Below are 21422 nucleotides of genomic sequence, written 5' to 3'. Positions count from 1 at the left end.
AATGTTAACCAGGGTCACAAGTCATTAATTCGAAAAATGAAGATTAGTGGGTCTTGCCTTGCATAAACCATGTCTTGTACCGTGATGCGAAATAAATTGACTGCAATTCGAGTTTTTCTACTGTTATGTTAAGTTTGGTGGAGACAACCTAAAGAGACAACTGCTGAAGGATATAAATTAATGGTATTCCAAACCGCATCCTCCCAGTCTGAGGGAAATATATTGGTTAGAACTAGCGGTCGTGCATTATAAATCTTGCGCTCTTTTTTTAAGTCCACTTTATGCTCGTATAGGTTAATCCGGGCTGATCTACAGTTCATAGTAGGAACCGAACCACTGTGCAATGTGCCTCCACGAGGGATCGAACCCGAAACCCCTTGATTACAAGGCGACAGCGTGTACCATTAAGCCATCGGGAAGCCCTGGAGTACGGTGTACTAAACAGTAGAGATTTACTTCGGTAATTTTGCCTGGCTTTTTTATATTTTTAAGTTAATCATAACGTCGAGGATGAGTGATTACGTGAAACTGAATGAACAAACGCAAGATAGCGCCTGGGATGTAAGAGGTGAACTTTTATAAGAGGACTCACATGTTAATCTCTTTTCCACGTATTGTTGGTTACTAACGAGACTAGCGTCTGGACCCACAGTCAGTATAATCCTCGGTGGTTGTCCATGCATGTCTGTGATTGTCCATTGTCATTGATCACCAATATCATCTTAATCACCATTCATCCTCATCGTTTCGATTAGCCAAAAGTAACAGAAATGTCACCCATACTCTGGCCGATGCTCGATCCCAAAATCTATGGTGGAGACGCACTCTTGCTACCAAAGCGGCTTTTGTTATTTGTTTTTTGTTCTTTAATCCGCATTTTTTCTTCTTTTAGGTTAATATAGACAATGAGGATCAGTTAGCATTAGATGCCGTCCTTCGTGACGAAGTGGTCAGCAATAGCGCTCTGTAGCCATAAGTCTCAGGTTCGAACCCTGGTCCGACTTTGATGTATCATTCTGTTTGTCCCATTATCCATTTTATAAGTTCATCCAAGAGGTACAAAAGCAACGTAAAGTAACCAAAATTTAAAGAGTATGTTAGGATTATTTGAAGGAACAATCAAAATGACACTCTCATATACCTTGGCCGGGACTCGAACCCAGAACCTCGATCGACGAGTTGGTAAGTCTAGCGCACAACACGCTCAGGGTGTTTTGTCGCTGTGTAACTTACTTGCCATACATTTTGTTCGGTCTAAGCAGAAAATCCACCAGATGCTGTATTTTCAAGATATGTGTTGAGTATATACTTGCTGATGCATTAAATATCCTTGGATCATTAATCGGTGTCTCTGCTATCAGTAATGATGCTTGAGAAGAAACGTTCATGTTCATAAACTTATAGCTCTAGGCTAGGTGAACAAGGTCACCATACTGTGTGTGTGTGTGATTCATGGCATTTCCAAAGGATGAGACTCGGGCTATTTCAGCAGAGAGCGTCTTCCTGGAAGGACAAAAGAATCTTCTTGTACATAAAGTTTCATGTGAGCCTCAAGCACTTCTCCAAAAGTTGAAGACGTTACTTTTTTTATATAATGTTTCCTCGTCACCTTTTTGTTTCGTGTTAAGTCATTTAATCACCATGTAGCCTTGAACGTTGGTTTCTTAGTCACGACTGAATCGAGGAATCAGGGTGTTGGAAATGGTAGAAGAGAAATGCTCTCTTCCTCTTCTGACAGAACTTCTGCGAACTACCTGGGAAATTAAATTTTCCCAGTAATGTTTGGATACGCCGGTAGGGCGTATGAACCACTCGGGGGGGGGGGGGGGGTTCGATTGCCAGGGTGGGTGATCTAAGGTCGGAATTTTTCCGCATAAAGCGGTTCACCCAGTCTCAAATCAATGGATACCTGGGGGCAATCCTGGAGGTTAAAGGCGGTCGGAGCGTTGTGTCGATCACATCACCTCCAAAATGACCAAGATTGAGAATGTATGGGGCCCTACCCTCACATCATGGCACGGTTCTGTATGCACGGGAAACTTTATACTTTTTTTATCTTACATGATCGACCCTCCTCGAGAGGCTGTCTCCTTTTAATCTAGGGGTTCCTGGGTTCGATTCCAGATGGAGCCAGATTTGGCACAGGTTTAGAGCTCACCTTAAACTGTAGATCCAGTCTTGATTAGACTATATTTTCATAAAATGTCCTGACCACAAAGAAGGGAAAAACATGGTCGTAATCCACACTAATCTTTTATTGGGCACGCCACTAGGTTCAGTGCTACTTAGGTATAATACAATCTTAGTAACTGTATATCCCGTTCCTATCGGGCCATACAATAGACTAGATCACAAACTGTAGATACTCTTATATGAAGCACTATAGCACTTTTGACAATATAACTTATTTTATTTCGTCAACAACCTTGGACGTCGTTCCTGCTCAAAAATCCTCGAGCATGCGCTTCAACAGTACTTAGGAAACTCCATGAAACAAATGGCCTACGCTTTTCAGTTAATGAAAGTATTTGACGTTTTTACAAGCACCTTCCCTCACGAAGTGTTTGAAATATGAATCTTAACTGTCGCTGGCAATGTATGACGTAATGTATGAATCCGTATAGAAAGTGAGCTCATTTGCATCTTTAATATCGGTTGTAGTGTTTCGCGTGGTAGTCCGCAAATGAAATGTTTTGCAGCCGTGTAGAGGCTCCCTAATTACTTTCAATAGAAAATAACAGTTAATGAGTATGTATGACTTATTAAAGCGCTTGAGGTGTCAGTATTCGATTATAACAATATAAGTGCCTTATTATTATTATTATTATTTTCAAAAATCCCATGGACATCCCCCCTTTTCATAACAATACACACTGGAAGCTGTAGTAGTCATTGTGAGTTAACCAAGCACTGGCAACTGGAACTTCAGGCAGGATAATCATAGATAAATGATTCGTCCGCCTTCAAAGGCAGGCCCGTAGCTAGACAGGTCAGCCGCCTTGACATTAGGTAAAGCTATTTTGTGTAATTTGCTTGCAGTGAAAAGTGAAAATGTAGACATCAGATATTATTTTGCTCACAACTTTGGTGAAGGATAAATTCACAGAACATGAACAGCAGCTATTGCATTCGTTCATCTTATTTATAAGAAGTCTTAAGTAGCGGCAAGTATTTAGGAAATTCTTTAGGCTTTAGAAAGTTCTTCCATAGGGGAGCTTCTTTATCTGTACCTTCGTTGCCCCTGTTGCGACCTCCCATTTATACAGAAATCTGTGACACTGATGTCATTAAGCAAATTCCCTCGCGCATCTGCGTCAAAGGTTAACAGCTCCCAAGTTTTGGGAACGAAGGGGAGTTTTATTGTTTCGGCCGGGGAGTGGAGTGTACGTACGTTAGGCACTATGATTAAATATTGTCCATCTTTTCTTGGGTAATATAAATATCTGTATCATCAAACGTAGTATGGAGTGTGTATTGATGATTTCAGTAGCAGCCAATTAACATTTTAAGTGATATTTCAAAAGATATAGAAAATGTAGTATTTGTGTGATATTTCTAAACTTTATGTAACTTAATGAACCCCTCCCACCACACATAATTTACCTTCATTGAACACTTTTAAACTTTTGAGTAATGGACTTGATTTACAAAGCGTTCCCCCCTCCCTTCCGGAGATCAATTCTGGCTACGGGCTTCCTCTGAGGCTGAGCACTTTCAACGATGGTCCAAAGATCTCGCCATCGAAGGTTTGTGTGGTGCATGATCGCCTGCCCTAGCTCGGATCCTGCATATACAATGTTAAGTCAGCAGATGAGAAGGTGTTTGGCCCCGACTTCCGCAAGGACCGAGAATGAAATAGGCGAGGAGTCGTGGAAGAAGGTCAGTGTTTGATTGGATTGTGTGGAGACCGGGAAAAAGTTTCGATTTTGCGAGCTAGTGCGGAGCGACCGTGCACAATCATCGACAGGTATGCGTTTTCCAAAACAGGGTCAGATTCCTTATTAAATAGCATCAATACTCCGAATTTCTATCTTTCACCTTTTACTTCCTTTAATTGTATAATTTGAGCCAGAGTCACTTGGGGATGGTTCCCGAAAATCGCGGGCATACTCTTTTATATAGACCGTCCCAAGGGGTCTGTACAGGTTTCAGGTGCATGTCCTGGTTTGGGCATGGTTGTAAGTTTGGAGTATTTATTCCTTTATCAATTTCTTCGCCGCCTTGTAATCAAGGTGTCCGGAGTAGAATCCAATAGAGATCTGACCTAACAATAGACCCGTTAATTGACATTAATGGCTTTTTTATTCATTTTCGAGGGGTGACGCTATTGTTAATTAATCAAGCGCCACGTGTCGTGGGTGGAGGAGGAGATGAGTCATCGATGACTCATGCACACGTGTGAGTTTGAAATTAATGGTTTTCCATTAGTGCACAAAATATACTATTATGTATTCCGTTTTCGGCCTAAGCTAACCAACCTATTGTTGTATTTTATATATGCGTTTCTGGCGGATATGAGTCACAGATGATTTATACTAACGTTGGAGTTTGGAATTAATGGTTTTTCCATTAATGTACAAAAGACACTATTGTGGAGTTCGTTTTCGGACTATTCTAACACTATTGTTGTACTTTATATATGAGTTTCAGCCGGATATGAGTCATGGGTGCTTTATGCACACGTGGGAACTTGGAAATAATGGTTTTTCCATTAATGTACAAAATACATTTTCGGCCTATTCTAAGGCGTCACGTCCGGCCATTTTGGCCATATTAGCTATAATTAAGGATCCGGATTTACCCGAATTCAACCGGTGCCGACGCGTTCGATCGGAGGTAGAAGATATTATAACACATGTTCGCTTTAAAGGCGAAGAAATTGAACGATGTAGCCTATATGAAAACGAAGTATACGGGCAGAAGATATGTTATTAATATTAACCTGTTACGCAAGAACCTGTTATGAGTTTGCATTCTTCGTCTCTCCAAACCGCGAGCGTTCATTGATGCTCGAGGGGGAAGAAAGGTTCTCCATTGTTAGCTTCCCAATCGGTTGGTCTTCTTCCGGAGTTGAATGGAAGCCTGGTCCTGCCAATTCTTTTACACGCGTGTATTGATTTTCTTTGAGGTTCCAATTTTATTTGGTGGAAGTAATATACGCGTTCTTTTTTCTTCCGCCTTTCGTAACATTGCAAAGATTATTTAACCTAAGGCGTAAGGAATTTGGCTGAACTAGGAACAATCAGTTCCTGTATCTACAGGTTAAAGTGGATGCGAACCACTATTTGCTCTTATTTGTAGCTTGCGAACCACGGAGCCTTTGATTATTGGGTTATAAACATCAGGATTCACGTAAAATTGACCAGATGTTTTTACTGTTAGGGCCAATATTTCGCATTTTTTGTGTATTTTTACTCAGAAAACGCTATTTGAACGATTCAAGCAAGAGTTCGCATGGCAATTTAGACACACAAACTGCGTTTCTTCAACTTTAGCTGAAATTTAGGTTTATTTTTTACTCTAATATCACAATTTCTTCTATTCAGGCAACATATTTTATTAAATTTTGGACTCACAAAGACATTTTGCAACTTTTAACTTGTTATTTTAAAACTTTATTTCTATTTTTTTACTCTAATATCACAATTTCTTCTATTCAGGCAACATTTTTTATTAAATTTTGGACTCACAAAGACATTTTTCAACTTTTAACTTGTTATTTTAAAAGTTTATTTCCATTTTTTACTCTAATATCACAATTTCATCTATTCTGGCAGGAGTGTTTATTGCAGTTTAGACTTGCAAAGATAATTTTTTCATCTTCTTTTATTAATTTTTCTATTTATTGCCTTTTGTGGCTTATATTTTTTAATTCTTAACTTTGAGTTTTGTTCTTTATTTAAAAAAATTCTCTAATCACTAAGGAAGAAGTACTTTTAAGTAAAACTGTACCCACAAACTTTATTATTACTATTATTATTAGTATTATTATTATTATTGTTGTTGTTTTTGTTTTGATGTAGTTGTTGAATTTTGTTGTTGTTGTTAGGGTTTATTGACTTCCACTACGCTATTTTTGGTTTGCTTCGTAGGAAAGTTTGTTTATTTTAGAGTTTCCTCGGTATTTTCTTACTGTTACGGTAGGTAAAGTTTCCTAAATATATGAGTAGGGTTCCATATATTCTTGTTCTTGCATGCTTTTCATATGATGTGATCACCACAACTCTCCAAGTGCCTTTACTGTATGTTTCCATTTTATTGAGGCTTAGTGATTCCTAGAGCCACTTTATGCATGAGAGAAAGCTTGAAAATTTCGATCTCGGATAACCGTCAACCTTATGTCAGAGTATTTTCGAGTATATTTTAGACTTATTATGGGCCACTAGAATATCACGGCTTGCTTATTTTTTAAGTATGTTGCGCAGTTATTGTATTTTTGCTTTTGCTTACTAGATAAACTGTATGAAATGTTTAATATTTGTACTTTTTTGCATTTATAAGAGGCCAAACTTTTACTGTAACTAAAATTATTATGTGTCTAAGGACTGAAACCCCTTTATCAAGAGTACTATAACTGAACGTTTATTAATATTGTTTCTTTCTTCCCTTAAATATAACTACTTAACAATATAATGACAAATCACAGGACAAGTCGATGTTAGCAGATGACTACGTGGCTCTTAAGTCCACCGGCCAAACTTTTCTTACCATGCTATTTACCCTTATAGTCTTTTATTCGGGTACGTTTCAAGTATTACTGACTTTTTTTGAGTGTTTGATTAACACCATGGGTTATTTGTATCTGTTATGCTGTATTATTTGAGGCTTCTTTTTTTATTCTACAATCACTATATGTCCCTGAGAACTAAATTCCACTGACAGAAGCTTAAAGCTTAGGCTCTACAGCATGTTGAATGGTTAAGCACTGGTCAATATGAATTTTACAGAGGCTAGTAGGAGGCATAGGAACACACGCCAGAGCCTTATTAGCGTGCAAGAAGCACTTTCAGGGAGTACTACGAGGAAACGAAGTTGATTTTTTGAGTGCTTTACCAGTTACACAGCCAATATTTGCTATTTCAAGTAACTACAGGTACCAAAACATTTTACAGCCCAACACTAACTAGACTTCAATTTATACTTTATTAGGAGCTAAATGTAGCAAGAACACTGATTGTACATACTTTTGAGAATCCAACTATATCAGGATTTTTTCTATGTAAGTATATTTTTATTGATTACTAACTTTAACAGACCAATCAGGAAGACGACAAAATTCACTAAACTTAGTACTATAGTGTAGGTGATTGCATGAAAAGTAGAAATTATAACATTCACAAGATTTCGCTTTTTTCCTTTTGTGACTAATCGTGACGCTGAGGATGAATGGATGGCCAAAAATTTTAAGGACTGGATGTATTTTACCACTACAGACGCCTATGTAAAAACACTAGAGTACTGTTAGCTTTCAAAATTGAGGTTATACTGTACTGTTTCTTAAATATTTTGTATTTGGCACGCTTATCAAGTTACACTTATATCCATTTCAGGACAAATATTGCTAAAACTTTCAAATTAATGTGTACAAGTTGATATTTCTGCTATCAGAGGAATTAACAACCCTATTTTACAAACAAATGGTATTGTTTACACTTTATTTACTTCAATCTGAGACTAATATTTTACAGTAATTGAATCATTCAGCCCTAGTCAATACTTTACTGCATCAGAAAGTTTGTTATTAATCTAATAAGTATGCTATTTTGTGCTATTCTAACGCAAACGTTGTTTAATTCACTGGTTATACTGCAAACTTTTGCACAAATTCGATATATTCACTACTTTCAAACCAAACAATTGTACTTATTTAGCGCATTTCATTTATATTTCTTGTAATTAACTTATGTTTCTTATAATTAACAAACTAAACTAATTACTTTGGCATGTTAAAACCTTATTTTTTTACTATTTCCTATTCTATCAGGTTCTATATTGCTGTTTTTATCAATTTATGTAAGACCACACTCTGGTAAATACACATATATTCTCTTTTATACACACACACACACACACACACACACACACACACACACACACACACACACACACACACACACACACATATATATATATATATATATTTACACACTTATACGAATATACATCTGACGTTTTTCAAAATTTTGCTATGAAGTTGGCATCCACGCTATTCAAACAAGGGCAGGCAATGTAGTATTTATGAGTATTAGTAATACCAAAGTGCTGTTTTTTGGTGTCCAAGTTCAGATGAGAGTCTGCTATGTGCCTTTTGCAGGGGATTGCATGTGAAGTGTATGCATATTGAGCATTATTGAGTGTGTATGCTTCCAAGTTTTGCTGTTATTTTCCTATAATTCTCCGAGACTGAAGAGAGTTCTCTCTTTTCAATCAGTTTTCTTTCACTGATTGGATACTTTTTGGGAACTTAGCAGTTTTTTTATATTATGAAGCAGATTGTTGTAGAATATTTTGCATGGTCTTTTGTGATATTAGTGGCTGCTGTAACGGTAGTAAGTATCTTTCCTTCTTGTGTTGATGTTCTTGTGTAGGTTTCCTATTTTCGGTCAAGTTGCAGTAGGGAACTTAGCAGTTTTTTATGTTATGAAGCAGATTGTTGTAGAATATTTTGCATGGTCTTTTGTGATATTGAGTGACTGCTGTAATGGTAGTAAGTATCTTTCCTTTTTGTGTTGATGTTCTTGTGTAGGTTTCCTATTTTCGGTCAAGTTGCAGTACTTAGAATAATCGCTATTGTCTTATTGATCTACGAAGCTCCTTTGAATAATCATTTGCATGTGACCCTATACTCCACGCTGTACTTTGTTCTGGGAGCTATCTTTTGAAGCCTTAGAATTCTGCTAGTACAGTATTATTATCGTAGAGGTAAATTAGTTCGTGAAAATATGTATTTTTCTGATTAACTATAGTCGCTTAGTTGTTCTAGCAGGTATAAGTAGTTACTGCTGATGTTGTTAATTTCCTATTCGCAGGTGCTATGTATGATGTAGTTTATTTGGGTAATTATAATTCTGTACTGTAAATAGCCTTGGCTGTCCCTTTTATTCTTATGTTGTTGAGTTTCTCCATAAGCATGCCCTACTCTATTCTATGCCTCTATAGTAAATAATATTACAGGACACAAAACAAATAGATTCAGTAAACAAATAAAAACAAATAAGGAAATAAACAAAAAAGCAATCAACAATAAAGTTAAAAAAGGATAGCACTGAAGTCAAACAACCTAACTCAGATAACAAGCAGCAACAAGGATAAACAGAAACCAACATGGAATTCAGAAAGGGACATCAATAGCCACATCCATAGCAAAAATAATAGGTAGTCAAACAACCTAACTCAGATATGAACCAGCAACATACCTCAGATATCGAGCAGGCACAAGGCATAGAATAGAGTAGGGCATGCTTATGGAGAAACTCATCGTTCAGCTACATCGTTCAATTTCTTCGCCTTTAAAGCGAACATGTGTTATAATATCTTCTACCTCCGATCGAACGCGTCGGCACCGGTTGAATTCGGGTAAATCCGGATCCTTAATTATAGCTAATATGACTCACCACCGACGCCAAAATGGCCGGACGTGACGCCTTAGAATAGGCCGAAAATGTATTTTGTACATTAATGGAAAAACTATTAATTCCAAGTTCCCACGTGTGCATAAAGCACCCATGACTCATATCCGGCTGAAACTCATATATAAAGTACAACAATAGTGTTAGAATAGTCCGAAAACGAACTCCACAATAGTGTCTTTTGTACATTAATGGAAAAACCATTAATTCCAAACTCCAACGTCAGTATAAATCATCTGTGACTCATATCCGCCAGAAACGCATATATAAAATACAACAATAGGTTAGCTTAGGCCGAAAACGGAATACATAATAGTATCTTTTGTGCACTAATGGAAAACCATTAATTTCAAACTCACACGTGTGCATGAGTCATCGATGACTCATCTCCTCCTCCACCCACGACACGTGGCGCTTGATTAATTAACAATAGCGTCACCCCTCGAAAATGAATAAAAAAGCCATTAATGTCAATTAACGGGTCTATTGTTAGGTCAGATCTCTAGTGGATTCTACTGTCCGGGTTCGATACTCGGTGGAGGCACATAGTGGTTCCCGCCTTAAACCGTAGGCCCAGTCCCGATTCGCTTTACTGTGCATAAAGTGGACTAAAAACATCATCTCAATCAATCAATCAAATCCTTGATCAATTTCATATGATCATCATTAATCCTTACCGTCGCGATTAGCTAAAATGAGAAAAACGACGTAACAACATTTAGGAACATTTATGCAAAACAAACCCTCTGAAATTGACAATTTCCTCTTCAAAGTATGCTTGTCCCGGATGTTATCAAACTGTGTTTAAAGTACATTGTTGCATCGATAGGCTAATCGAAACTGGGCCCACAGTTTAATGTAGAGACCAAAAAATGTCCTCCTACACTCCAAATACATACCTGAATTGATTGATTAAAAAGTTATAACATTATCCACGACAACTATTTCTTGCGATAATGATTTACCATAGCATCTTTATATCCTTTTGAATACATGTGTATATAAAGAATGTACATATATTGGGAGCTTTTGAAGAACAACTGTGCATTCGTGTCGCCCTTCGTAAATACGAGTATTCGCATTGCTCTTTACAATGCAACGCGTCAATGCTCTGCGAAATCTCATCTCTACGTGAGAGGCAAGTAAGTAGGGTAGTGTGCATACTCAATTCTTTCACCTGAGAAAGTTAATACCGAAAGAAAGCAATGTTGGTCACAACAGAGGGGTCTAAGAGGATAGTATACAGGCCAAGGGCGTGTGTTATGAGTAGACTTTCTTAATTCGCTATTCACGATACATCATATGCTTGCTGTATAAGACATTTGAAAAATACAGCATTCTTAATTTTAACCCGTAGTCGACACATCTGGCTTTTGAGGACCCGACGGAAATTTGTTTTTTCTTGCATTAAAAATGCAAGCCTCTCTATAAGGTAAATGGATAATAATCTTACAGTTCAAAGTAAGATCCAAACCAATGTGCATCGGGTATCGAACCTGGTACTTCTTGATTACAAGACATCAACGTTACCAGTACGGCGTTATCATTGGAGGCCTTCGTCCTTTTAATTGTTATGAGGGGGTTGTGCGTTCTATTCCTGGTAGGGATTATTTCAGTGGTTCGGCCTCCCACCTTAAACAGTAGCTACGGTCGCGATTAGTGAAACTGCTTGAAGTGACCTTAAAATTTGGGCACTATGCAACCAATTAGACTTCCTCCAAAGATTCTCATATTGATCAAGCTTTCTGAATGGTATAGAAGTAAGATGTCAATGAGTTGGGAGAAGACCTGATGAACATGCATGCTTCAAAGTGTAGACAAATTATATTTTCATAGCCTGCCGCGTTACAAAGTCTTTTGGGTTCGAATCTCGATTAAGATATGGATGTTTCTTTGTATCGTTTTATTCATTCCATCAATTCATCATTCATCCTGATCGTCTTGATTAAAAGCAGCCGAGGAAGCAAAGCAAAACACGAAAAACTTCTGGTATGATGCTCGGATTTACTTTTGACAGCATCCGGATCAAACCGTTTCGAAGTTCTGTTTCTACATTTAATAGAATTCAAGATGGCCAAACCACTTGGAACCATAGTAGAGTAGCTTAATTTTCTTTAGTACATGGTCTGCAAACAGAACTCGAAATTCTACAACAAAGCGGAATTAGCTTTATTTTATGCTAAATTCTCCACTCAAAATTTCGCCGACAAAGTTTCAGGTTCGAATCTTTGTGCGTTTTCAATCATCGAGTTTATCTAATTGTCGCTATTATCCAAAGGTGCAGAAAACGACTCAAAATAAGAAATGAAAAAAAAAACGTCGTCGCATGTTCGATTCTCGATCGAGGAGCATAGTGGTTTGAATCCCACTCTAAACTGTAGTTTCAGTCCCGACTAGACTTTAAAACTAATTTGTTGCATTTTAGACTAGACTTCCTTCATTCATCCATGTTGCAATCCAACCAATGCTATTTGTCATATCGCGGAGTGTTGAGCACAGCGCGCTATGACGCCAGGGATCCCGGGTTCGAATCCCGGCATAGGGATTCTTTGCGAGTTCCCTTCATCAATTTCATATCATCACTAATCCCTATCGCAATTAGCCAAAAGCGGAGTAAAGAATGTAAGTAAAATGAACCAAATCAATCAGTCATTTACATCATCAGGCGTTCATCTATAGGGAGGCTTAACGGTTTTTTTCAAACTAGGAGGGTGCATGTTCGCACTTTGGGTAAATTTTGAGTCAAAATGGCCATAAATTGGCCCTTTGTGAAACATTTAGGTGGTTTTGGGAGAGATGTGCATAAGTCACCGCATCATCAACTGTAACTAGCTTACCGGCAGGTTTGAAGAATTGAGGTTAAGGTCGGTTAGTCAAAGGAAGCTCATTTCAAAACCTGCCACCCGAACAAAAACCCTGCAACGTAATTCATTAGCAAGTACGCGATAATCTTCATGAATGAAAAAGTACTCACTGTAAACGAAGGTTAGAGTGGCGATGACTGCTGCGGCGGCGGTAGCGAGACGCATGATGGTGCTTGCTGTCACTTTCTGCGAAGGAATCACCTCTCCCACCTGTTGCCTTTCTTCTCGCCAAGAAGCGACTGACCTGAGGGCTCGTTCGGCGGAGGGTTTTGTGCTCGTGCAGACGGAGTGGGAGAGGAAAGGAGCCTGGCTGGAGAGAGAAAGAACACCTTGGCAACCTGGTGGAGGAAATGACGAAGATTTCAGACTTTTTTTTTTCTGAGCCTGTTTTCGTATCATTTTCCCCAGCACAGTCTTCGTCATACATCGATGCAACAGTTCAACAAAGGAAAAGTTGACCAGGTTTAGTCAGTGATTATGGTCAAATTTTTGTGCTTTGATTTGTTAGAATTCACAAACGTGCTTGGTTAAACTTTTTGGTAACAATAAGCAAAAAAGTTTGTATCCTTTACTAAATTTGTTAATTTTGACTAAAAAAATTTGCTCTAGTGAACAATTACTTCTTTAGTTGTCGGAAACATTTTTTTTTTTTAGTTATCCCAAACATTATCCCAAACAAACATTTTTCTATGCTTATTGACAGTTTTTCAGTTTTGAATTCAAATTGTTGTCGTTACCATTATCGGTAATAGCATTACCAGATGTTCAGATGAAACGTACTTGCCACATGTATAAATATGCACAATTACATATTTTGACTAGTGCCTTTGTTATTATCCAGCTTTGAATTGCAGTCTAGTCATCGGTGTAATTTGTGAATGTTCCTTGATCATTGTCACCAAGTCATCATTCTTACCTTCGTCGCGGAGTGTTTAACACGACGCGCTACGACGCCAGAGGTCCCGGGTTAGAGTCCAGGCCTGGGCATGGTCGTTCTTTATGAGTGTCCGTCCCTTCATCAATTTCATCATCATCCATCCTCATATTTTCGATAAGACAAAAGTGGTAGAAAAGCGAAGTAAAATCATATTAAATCAATCAATCGTCGTCATAATTAGAAGTGGCGTAAAGAGCGACGCAAAACAGAAAATACAAAAGTAAGCAACAGAAATTACTAGAAAAGTACTAGATTGCACACAAAGTGTTTTTTATACATGTGTAACGACCGCCGTGTTAGGCAGATTTCAGTTGTATATTTTCATTTATCTTATTCGTATACTTTCAAGTTAAGAACTTGGATTAAATTATTTATACTTAATTGTTTTTATAATTCATGTATATATTTACGTTTTTTATATGTTATAATATTATTCGCGTATTTTTGCAACATTTATTCAGAATTTATAGGCTAATAATTATCCCAAATAATATATGCAACGTTTTCATTGTTTTTTAAATCCAAAATGGCTAGGATTATTTCTATCTTTCAAGTAAATTTTGTTGTTTAAGTACAAGTTAAATACATTTCTTCTTAATATCGATTTTTGTTCAACAATGTACAAGATTGAAGTAATTTGTCTTCGTTATAAACTAAATCTTTATTTAATCATTTTTTTATGTGCAAGGGCAAAATATGATTTATTTGATAAAATCAGTTTAGTTATTTCTATATAGTTTAATATTGTAACATTATAGCAAAGTATTTCTCCCTCGTTTTCAATAAAATATCGTTTTCCTATTGGCTGTTTATGTTAGGAGTGGGGGAACCACGCTTCGTGTTCTTGGCGATGTAAAAACTTCCACGTTGGCATTTTTAATTGTTGCCAACCTGAACTTTGGCTTACTATCGCTAATTAACATTGATGTGTTATATAAATTATCAGTTTTTCTTGTGTTATTTTATGTTATGAGTTTGTATTGTAAGTTAGAACAATCTGTTATGCTGCGCCTCGCGCTTGAGGTAGCAGTTGAGGTCTTGCTATTAACTGTGAAGGCGGTGCGCGGACTCTCGTGTTAAATAAGTTGTTTATCACTGCCTACGAGCGTGCATGACCCAACAAAATACAATTTTTAACTTGTGCGAATCAGTATGTACGCGCGCGATTCATGATTAAAGATTTTGGACATTTTAATTATAAAGTATTTGGAATTTTATTTACTGTTACGTGTCGCAATTCGGTGGTTTCCTTCCTGGAGGAAGAGTGGATCGTCTTAATCCCGATCCCTGGGTGAGAACTGGTGCTCCCAACTGACCAGCCGGAGCAAGGAGCGGTGTGTTGCAAATTCGAATCTCCATACCCTGGAGTTCCGAGTGGTGGCACGTTGCACATGCAATATAGACATTGACAACGACGATAGGAGGGAAACATCACAATTTCTGTTTTGTATATTAAGAACATGAAATACTTCTTCTATCCAAAAAGAAAATGTCGAGTATGCTAATCTTTTTTTTATCATTCAAAATAAAATATACAATTACTCACGTTGTTCGCACAGATGAATTGTGAGAAGAAAATGAAAGTAAAAATTACATTAAGCCTTAGTACATTAGATATTCTTCCTACTGTAGTTATAACACACATGGTGATTTATTTACAACCGTTTGTTCCCCCATAAACTTCATGAATAACGAAAATAACATATATTTTAGTGTAGGCAAGCTACTTTTATGTCACGTTTCTGTTCGTACACTTGTAATGAAAGAAGAAAAGAAACACAAAAATGTTACAAAGTGAAACAGTTTAATGGCAAGATGCATAACCCTTGGCCTTAATAACTGCTTGGTATCTCCAGTGCATAGAATCGATCAAGGTCTTGCAGATGTCTGGGCTGATTCCCTCCCACTCTTAAAGCGACTGCCATTCTTTTGACTTGCACTCATGTTTGTGGACACGTTTCTTCAAAAATGTCCATAAATGCTCAATCGGATTCAGATCTGGACTTTGAGATGGCGTTTTCAACTGCTTTGGTGCATTCAAAATCAACCAGCCCCTGTTGAGTTGAGCAGTATGTTTGCTGGCGTTATCCTGCTGGAACGTGAACACACGTGACAACGCCGTTTGCTGGGCACTTTTTTCAAAATATTCTTCAGGATATTATTACAGATATGTTTGTCCATGATTCCACCAATGACTTGCATTTTCCCAACTCCTTTAGTTGATATACAGACCCAGATCATAATGGATCCTTCACCATGTTTTACCGTCATGGCCGTATTTAGAGGGGGGGTTTCTAGGGTTCAACCCCTTCCCGAAACTTCTGACATGTTGGATTAATGAAAGTTCAGAAACCAAAATCTGTAACAAATTTTCAATTTTTTTTCGAAGCATCACAAAAATACATGGAGACAATGTTGAAACGATCGAGCTAGAATTTTCATACATTTGGAATTCTGAAACTTGAGTGAAACAGGATTTATTCTCAGAATCGTAGCCCACCCGCGACCCCTCCATTATCACTTCTGCTGTCATCTTTCCAGTGTTGCTCCCGCGTCACAAGGAATATAGACTGAAGATTCCCTTATGATTATCCCAAAATTCCCTTTCCAGCTTTTAAATTCCCTGTCCGATAAAGTCGAAAATCCCCCTTGATAGAAGTTCAAACCTAGGATCTCCAGTTTTGTAGCGCATTTAGTTCGCGATTGAGGTTACAATCCATGAACCAGGCTAAGTTTTTAAAAAGAATAACTGGTTCCACACTTTTCAAAATTCCAAAAATTTAATTTTAAAGTCAAACAACAAAAGCTTTGTGACTAAAATTTCCATCTAACTTTTAAAGCTTTTCTCTTGCAGGTATCTAAAGTTTAATGATGAAGTATAATAATTGTGCATTTCAGTACACACTGTATGAAACGTAAAAAAAAACAAAAAGAAACTTGTGCTGGATATTCACTCATCTGCTGGATTGAGTAAGCCCCCTCAAGGATATAACAATAATATAATAATTATTATTATTAGAATTATTATTATGGAATAAAATTGTTTTATTATGACATTTTAATTATTATTGTATAATTATTGTTATTATTTATATTATTCAAATTTCTGGCGACGCCCATGGGAACAATTATGAATGAACCCCCCCTCCCGAAATGTTTTCCTGCCTACGGCCATGTTTACCGTAGGCGTTGTATTGGCAACATTGTCCTGCGAATTTGCCTTCCTTCACACACACTAATCACACCATTTACCCGACCCTGTGGCCGAGTGGTTATCACATCGCGCTGCGACGCCTAGGGTCCCGGGTTCGAATTCCGGTCGGGCTTGGTTGTTTGTGAATGTCCATTCATCATTTCATCACTCATCCCCATCTTCGCAAATTAGCCAAGAGGCACAAAACGCGAAGTAAAATAAACTAAATCAATAATCACACCATCTGATCCGTGCAGGGTTATTTTGGTTTAATCGGACACGATCACGTTGTCCCAAAACTCCTGATCCTTATGTAAATGCTCTTTAGCAAATCCTACTCTGTCAATACGTTTGCCCTGTACGAACAACATTGTGAGTAACTGTATTAGTAATACAGGGAAATAATTGTTTCATCATATTTCACTAACGCTAGCAAAAAAAATCAATTAAATAAGCACATCATGCGTGTGGTATGGATGGAGTTCTTATTTATAATTTTTAATTCAAGATTAATTTTACACATTTGTTAGTTTACTTGCTTCTGTCAAGTCTGAATTTATACATGTTGGATACCGTCCAGGTTTCCGATTATTATTTATATTACATGACACTTTCGAAAAGAATACAGTATGGAAAGGAGGCTATATGGATTTTTTTGGGCAAAGCACTTCCTGTTACTAATAATTTTGAACATAGAAATGTTATATTCGATTATTCAAGACTGGCTGGTTTTATTGCTAAGCAAATGTAGCGTTAAATATAGTTTTAGTTTCGCCTGAGGTATTGGATGAGGTGTACTCAATTTACTCTTCTCACGCCTCTCTGCACAAAAACATTACAACCCTTATTAGTAACGCGCGAGTTAGGTGAGTGGTTAAAGTGATAGACTCATTGTCGAAGGGTTGCAAGCAGGCCCGTACCCAGGATTTTTTTAAGGGGGGCCAAGCCCTAAAACCTTGAACTTGTGTGTATATATAATTTTCGTGAAATATATGTCAATTATTAAATAATTCATGTATTTATTTATATATATTTATAAACAAATTAATTTGCTACATTTATAAACTAGCAAATTCATTCCTTTAACGACTGGTTCAAAATGTCAAGAAATTAGAAGATAGGTGAAATGTTTTTAGTAAGTGTTAGATATTATTTAATTATTACTTTCTATTAAAATGATAATTAAATTTTCATACTTTTATTGTGTTATGTTTTTATAATAGTGTAAATCTATTAATGGTCTCTCGAAAGGAAATCATTTCCTTATCAGAGAGGTAGCTAGAGATTTCAGCGCCCAGGACGAGAATGATTTTCTCACCCCCTGCACCGAATTTGCAGCCCCCCCCTCTTCTACCTAGATGTAGCTGGCATACATTGTAGAAATTTTATGTACTTACTCTTTTGCGTTTAAAATCTTTTAATATCTTATCTATGACTGTAGAAGTACGCTTTTACCCCATGCTGTTACCAGTGGCGGATTAAGCTTCCTCGCCGCCCCTAGGCACAAACTTAATGTGCGCCCTTCTCAAAAGAAAAGTAGTAACTTATTTGCAGTATTTTTACAGGCTAATATAAAAATTAGTGAACATACTGAAATAAAAAACAAAGGATAAAAATCAATAACAAACAATTCATTTTCTGTATGTGCTATACCTAAAATTATGTAATGTATTGAGAAATTAAATTCACCACTCACCAGTCATAAATGAAGCCGCTTCCGCCTAACTTTTTGTATTTACAAAAACAAACCAACAAAGGCTGGGCAGCTTGCATTGTCATTGTAAGCGATAAAAGCCACAGCACGGGTTAAAAACAAATTGATTTGCGCCTGAAGGACGCAGAGCAGACGAAACATTTTTTGATAACACATAAATGCGATACATAAAGGTTTCTTTCGTATGAAGCGAAAGTGTTGCAAACCGTTGATTTGAAACATTGGTTTCATAGATCTAAATTGTCACTGTGTACGTAAGACACTTTTTATTATTCTTGATATTCTAAAAAAAAAAAAGTTGCCGCTCCTAGGCACATGCCTAGTGGGCCTATTTGGTAATCCGCCACTGGCTGTTACCAGCCCTAAAGAGAGAGAGAGAGAGAGAGAGAGAGAGAGAGAGAGAGAGAGAGAGAGAGAGAGAACGAAAGATGTATACAACATTCACACACAGGCAGACATCATTCTTTGTTATTCCTTCTTTGTATGTGTTTATGATGTTATTCTTAGTAAAGTATGTTTGAAGTCCAAACTAATTGCTTATCTTTGTTGTTATAACACAAACTCTTACCCTCGCAAAATTTGCATGGGGGAAACATTTTAATAGAACAATATCGTTGGTGGGAAGGTGGAAGATCCCCCTTTCGCCATGGGAATTCGTACCCTGAATGTGACCACCAACGCTATGGAATTATCCTTATAATGAAGAACATGTCTGAATGTGAATTAACCACAAAGAGAGGACATTTTCTCATCAAGACTGCAGTTCGAAAAAGTCAAAACTGGGAGTAAATATGGTGAACTATCCGGACCAAATTGGAACATTTAGTAGCTTCGCATAAATGTTTATAAAATTAAAATTATTTATTTATTTATTTATTAATGCCTTGTTTTAAATGGCGGAGTTAAGGCCGTACAATGCCTTTTCTTCCACTCAACCATACATTTAAAATTATACATTATTGTATTATACACAAAGTACACAATGTCTACATAGTAGACTGTAGACTTCTGGAGTCTGCCTCTCTCCAGAGATAACCCATTCATTTATACAAGAAGAAAATCTAAATTCTTGCAACATTCTTAAAAATTATCCATGTTATGTTTGTAGGTTTGCATCAAAATATTTCATGGCTCGAGGGGGGTGCATGGCCCCCTTGGGCCCCCTGGGTACGGGCCTGGTCGCAAGGCCAAATCTCGCCCCCACTGTTCTGACTGGTTTTATTCCGTGTTTTTTTCACAGTCGCTCCAAGTGAATGCTAGGTTGAGTAAAGGTCATCGACGCATCACTTCCATGTCACTTTCTATCCACCGTCCTCTCATCTCATCTCGATTATCTTAATGGTACAAACATGCTATGCTATTTAAATTAGCCAACCTAAAACTCTGTATGGTACTTAAAGATGGCGGAGTGGTCAGCTTAACGCTCTACGAGACCAGAAGTGCCAGGTGAACCTTGAATAATGTGTGGATGTCTTTGTTCCATCATCTATTTCATCAGTTCATCAGTTCACCATCCACTCTTATCAACACGATTGGTCCAAAGAGGTAGATTATGACCTAACATTACCGAAATAGAAAGAATCAAAGGTACTTAAAGTTGAAATCTGTTTTTAAACTTGTATTCATCACATGTCGTCACTGCCCTTTTTAGCTTAAGCCTTCTCAACAATAACGATCCATTATTTTCAATCAGTGTCGGCGATTACCCTCCTCCCCCCTTGTAACTTTTTTGCCTCACGCCCTAACCTTGTCTACCAAGAGGAAGTAAACTGTCCTTGCCCCCCCCCCCAGTTGTTTCACTCAATCGCCGCTACTATGCTTTCTATCTTTTGCCTCCTGTCTGTATCTTCTTACCCCCAATGTTCTGATGTCACTCTCTACGTCATCTACCCATCTCATGGGTCAACCTTTTCTTCATATGCTGTTACGTGCCTAGTTGGCCGAACACAATCATTTACATGGAATGAACTAGTTAGCGGAAGTGACAACAGATGGCAGCGCGACAGAAAAGTGGAACGAAAGTGGATTAAGGAAAACGGAGGAGACAAAAGATGATTGTATTGATTAAAACTAACAAAAGATAAATGAATACCAATTAAAATATTGATATACAAAGGATAGGAAACATAAATTGAAAAGGAAATTATAATGATTAATAATATACACACAGATTGAATGTATAGCAAAGTTAGAAAGTCGGGATGTCGTTTCAAAACCGTGTGTTTCGGTCTTTGATTGATTTTTTTTGTTACCTCTGGCAAGGAGTATATCGCTAGATTTTGGTTGATTTGTCCCTGGAGGCGCTATAGTTATATTTAGCCGCCCCAAAGCACTACGGTTGCGCTAGCTCTTTAAGATGCACTGGGCCACAGGTATCGCTTTTCTTTAGCGATCCTGGGTTTTCCCTTGTTGGTTTGATATAGGAGGTGGCGCTATACCCAGATTTGTCACCCCTGAATATATTTGAGCTTTTGTTTAGGTATCGATGCCAAAGAAAAGAGGGAAGCGTGCTGGAAAAGGTCTGTAAATAGAAGAAAGAAGAAACAGAGGATTGCTGTAAAAAGAAGAAATAGATGATTACTGTAAATAGAAGAAATAAGAAGTAGATGATCCATTCTTCAGAAGTTATAGAAGAAATAGATGATTGCTGTAAATAGAATAGATAAGAAGTAGATGATCCATTCTTCAGAAGAATATAGAAGAAATAAGAAGTAGATGATCCATTCTTCAGAAGAGATAGAGAAATGAGAAGTAGATGATTCATCCTTCAGGAGAAGTAGAAGAAGGAAGAAGAAAGTGACCAATTTTCCATCCTTGGAAGAAAGAAGAAGAAGGCAGCAAGGTTGCTAGAACAAGAAGACGACAATTTGTCTTCCATCTAAGAAGAATCTAACCTTTGTAGACAGATAATATATATAATCCTCATATATAATCTCTGTAAACTGTGAAGATTTTCAGAATATAGATCCTCATTTCTTATATCCGTTGGCATATATTTGCTTTTTTATTTACATTCTCAAAGAAAGAACCTATTACCTCGAAGATATTGCAGCTCTGGTATATTAATTTAAGCAGTGCACACAAG

General features: G+C 37.3%; 2 protein-coding genes across 7 annotated transcripts in view; one reads left to right on the top strand and one right to left on the bottom strand.

Annotated features, from left to right (window-relative positions):
- The window catches only part of LOC145994705 (uncharacterized), a 43551-nt gene extending 30757 nt beyond the window's left edge, over positions 1-12794 (bottom strand). For both annotated transcript variants that reach the window (XM_083130884.1, XM_083130885.1), the window contains exon 1: positions 12604-12794. In XM_083130884.1, the coding sequence (XP_082987010.1) occupies positions 12604-12658 (55 nt within the window). In that variant the 5' untranslated portion in view covers positions 12659-12794. The remainder of the gene's footprint in view (positions 1-12603) is intronic.
- The window catches only part of LOC145994707 (cytosolic carboxypeptidase 1-like), a 259414-nt gene that overhangs the window by 188300 nt on the left and 49692 nt on the right, over positions 1-21422 (top strand). The gene's annotated exons all lie outside the window — the stretch shown is intronic.

The sequence above is a fragment of the Lepisma saccharinum genome, chromosome 11 (genome assembly GCF_977018435.1).
Source record: "Lepisma saccharinum chromosome 11, izLepSacc3.1, whole genome shotgun sequence".
In the NCBI taxonomy this organism is placed as follows: Eukaryota; Metazoa; Arthropoda; class Insecta; order Zygentoma; family Lepismatidae; genus Lepisma; species Lepisma saccharinum.
Note: the sequence above shows the minus strand (reverse complement) of the source record. Positions and strands in the feature narration are given on the sequence as shown.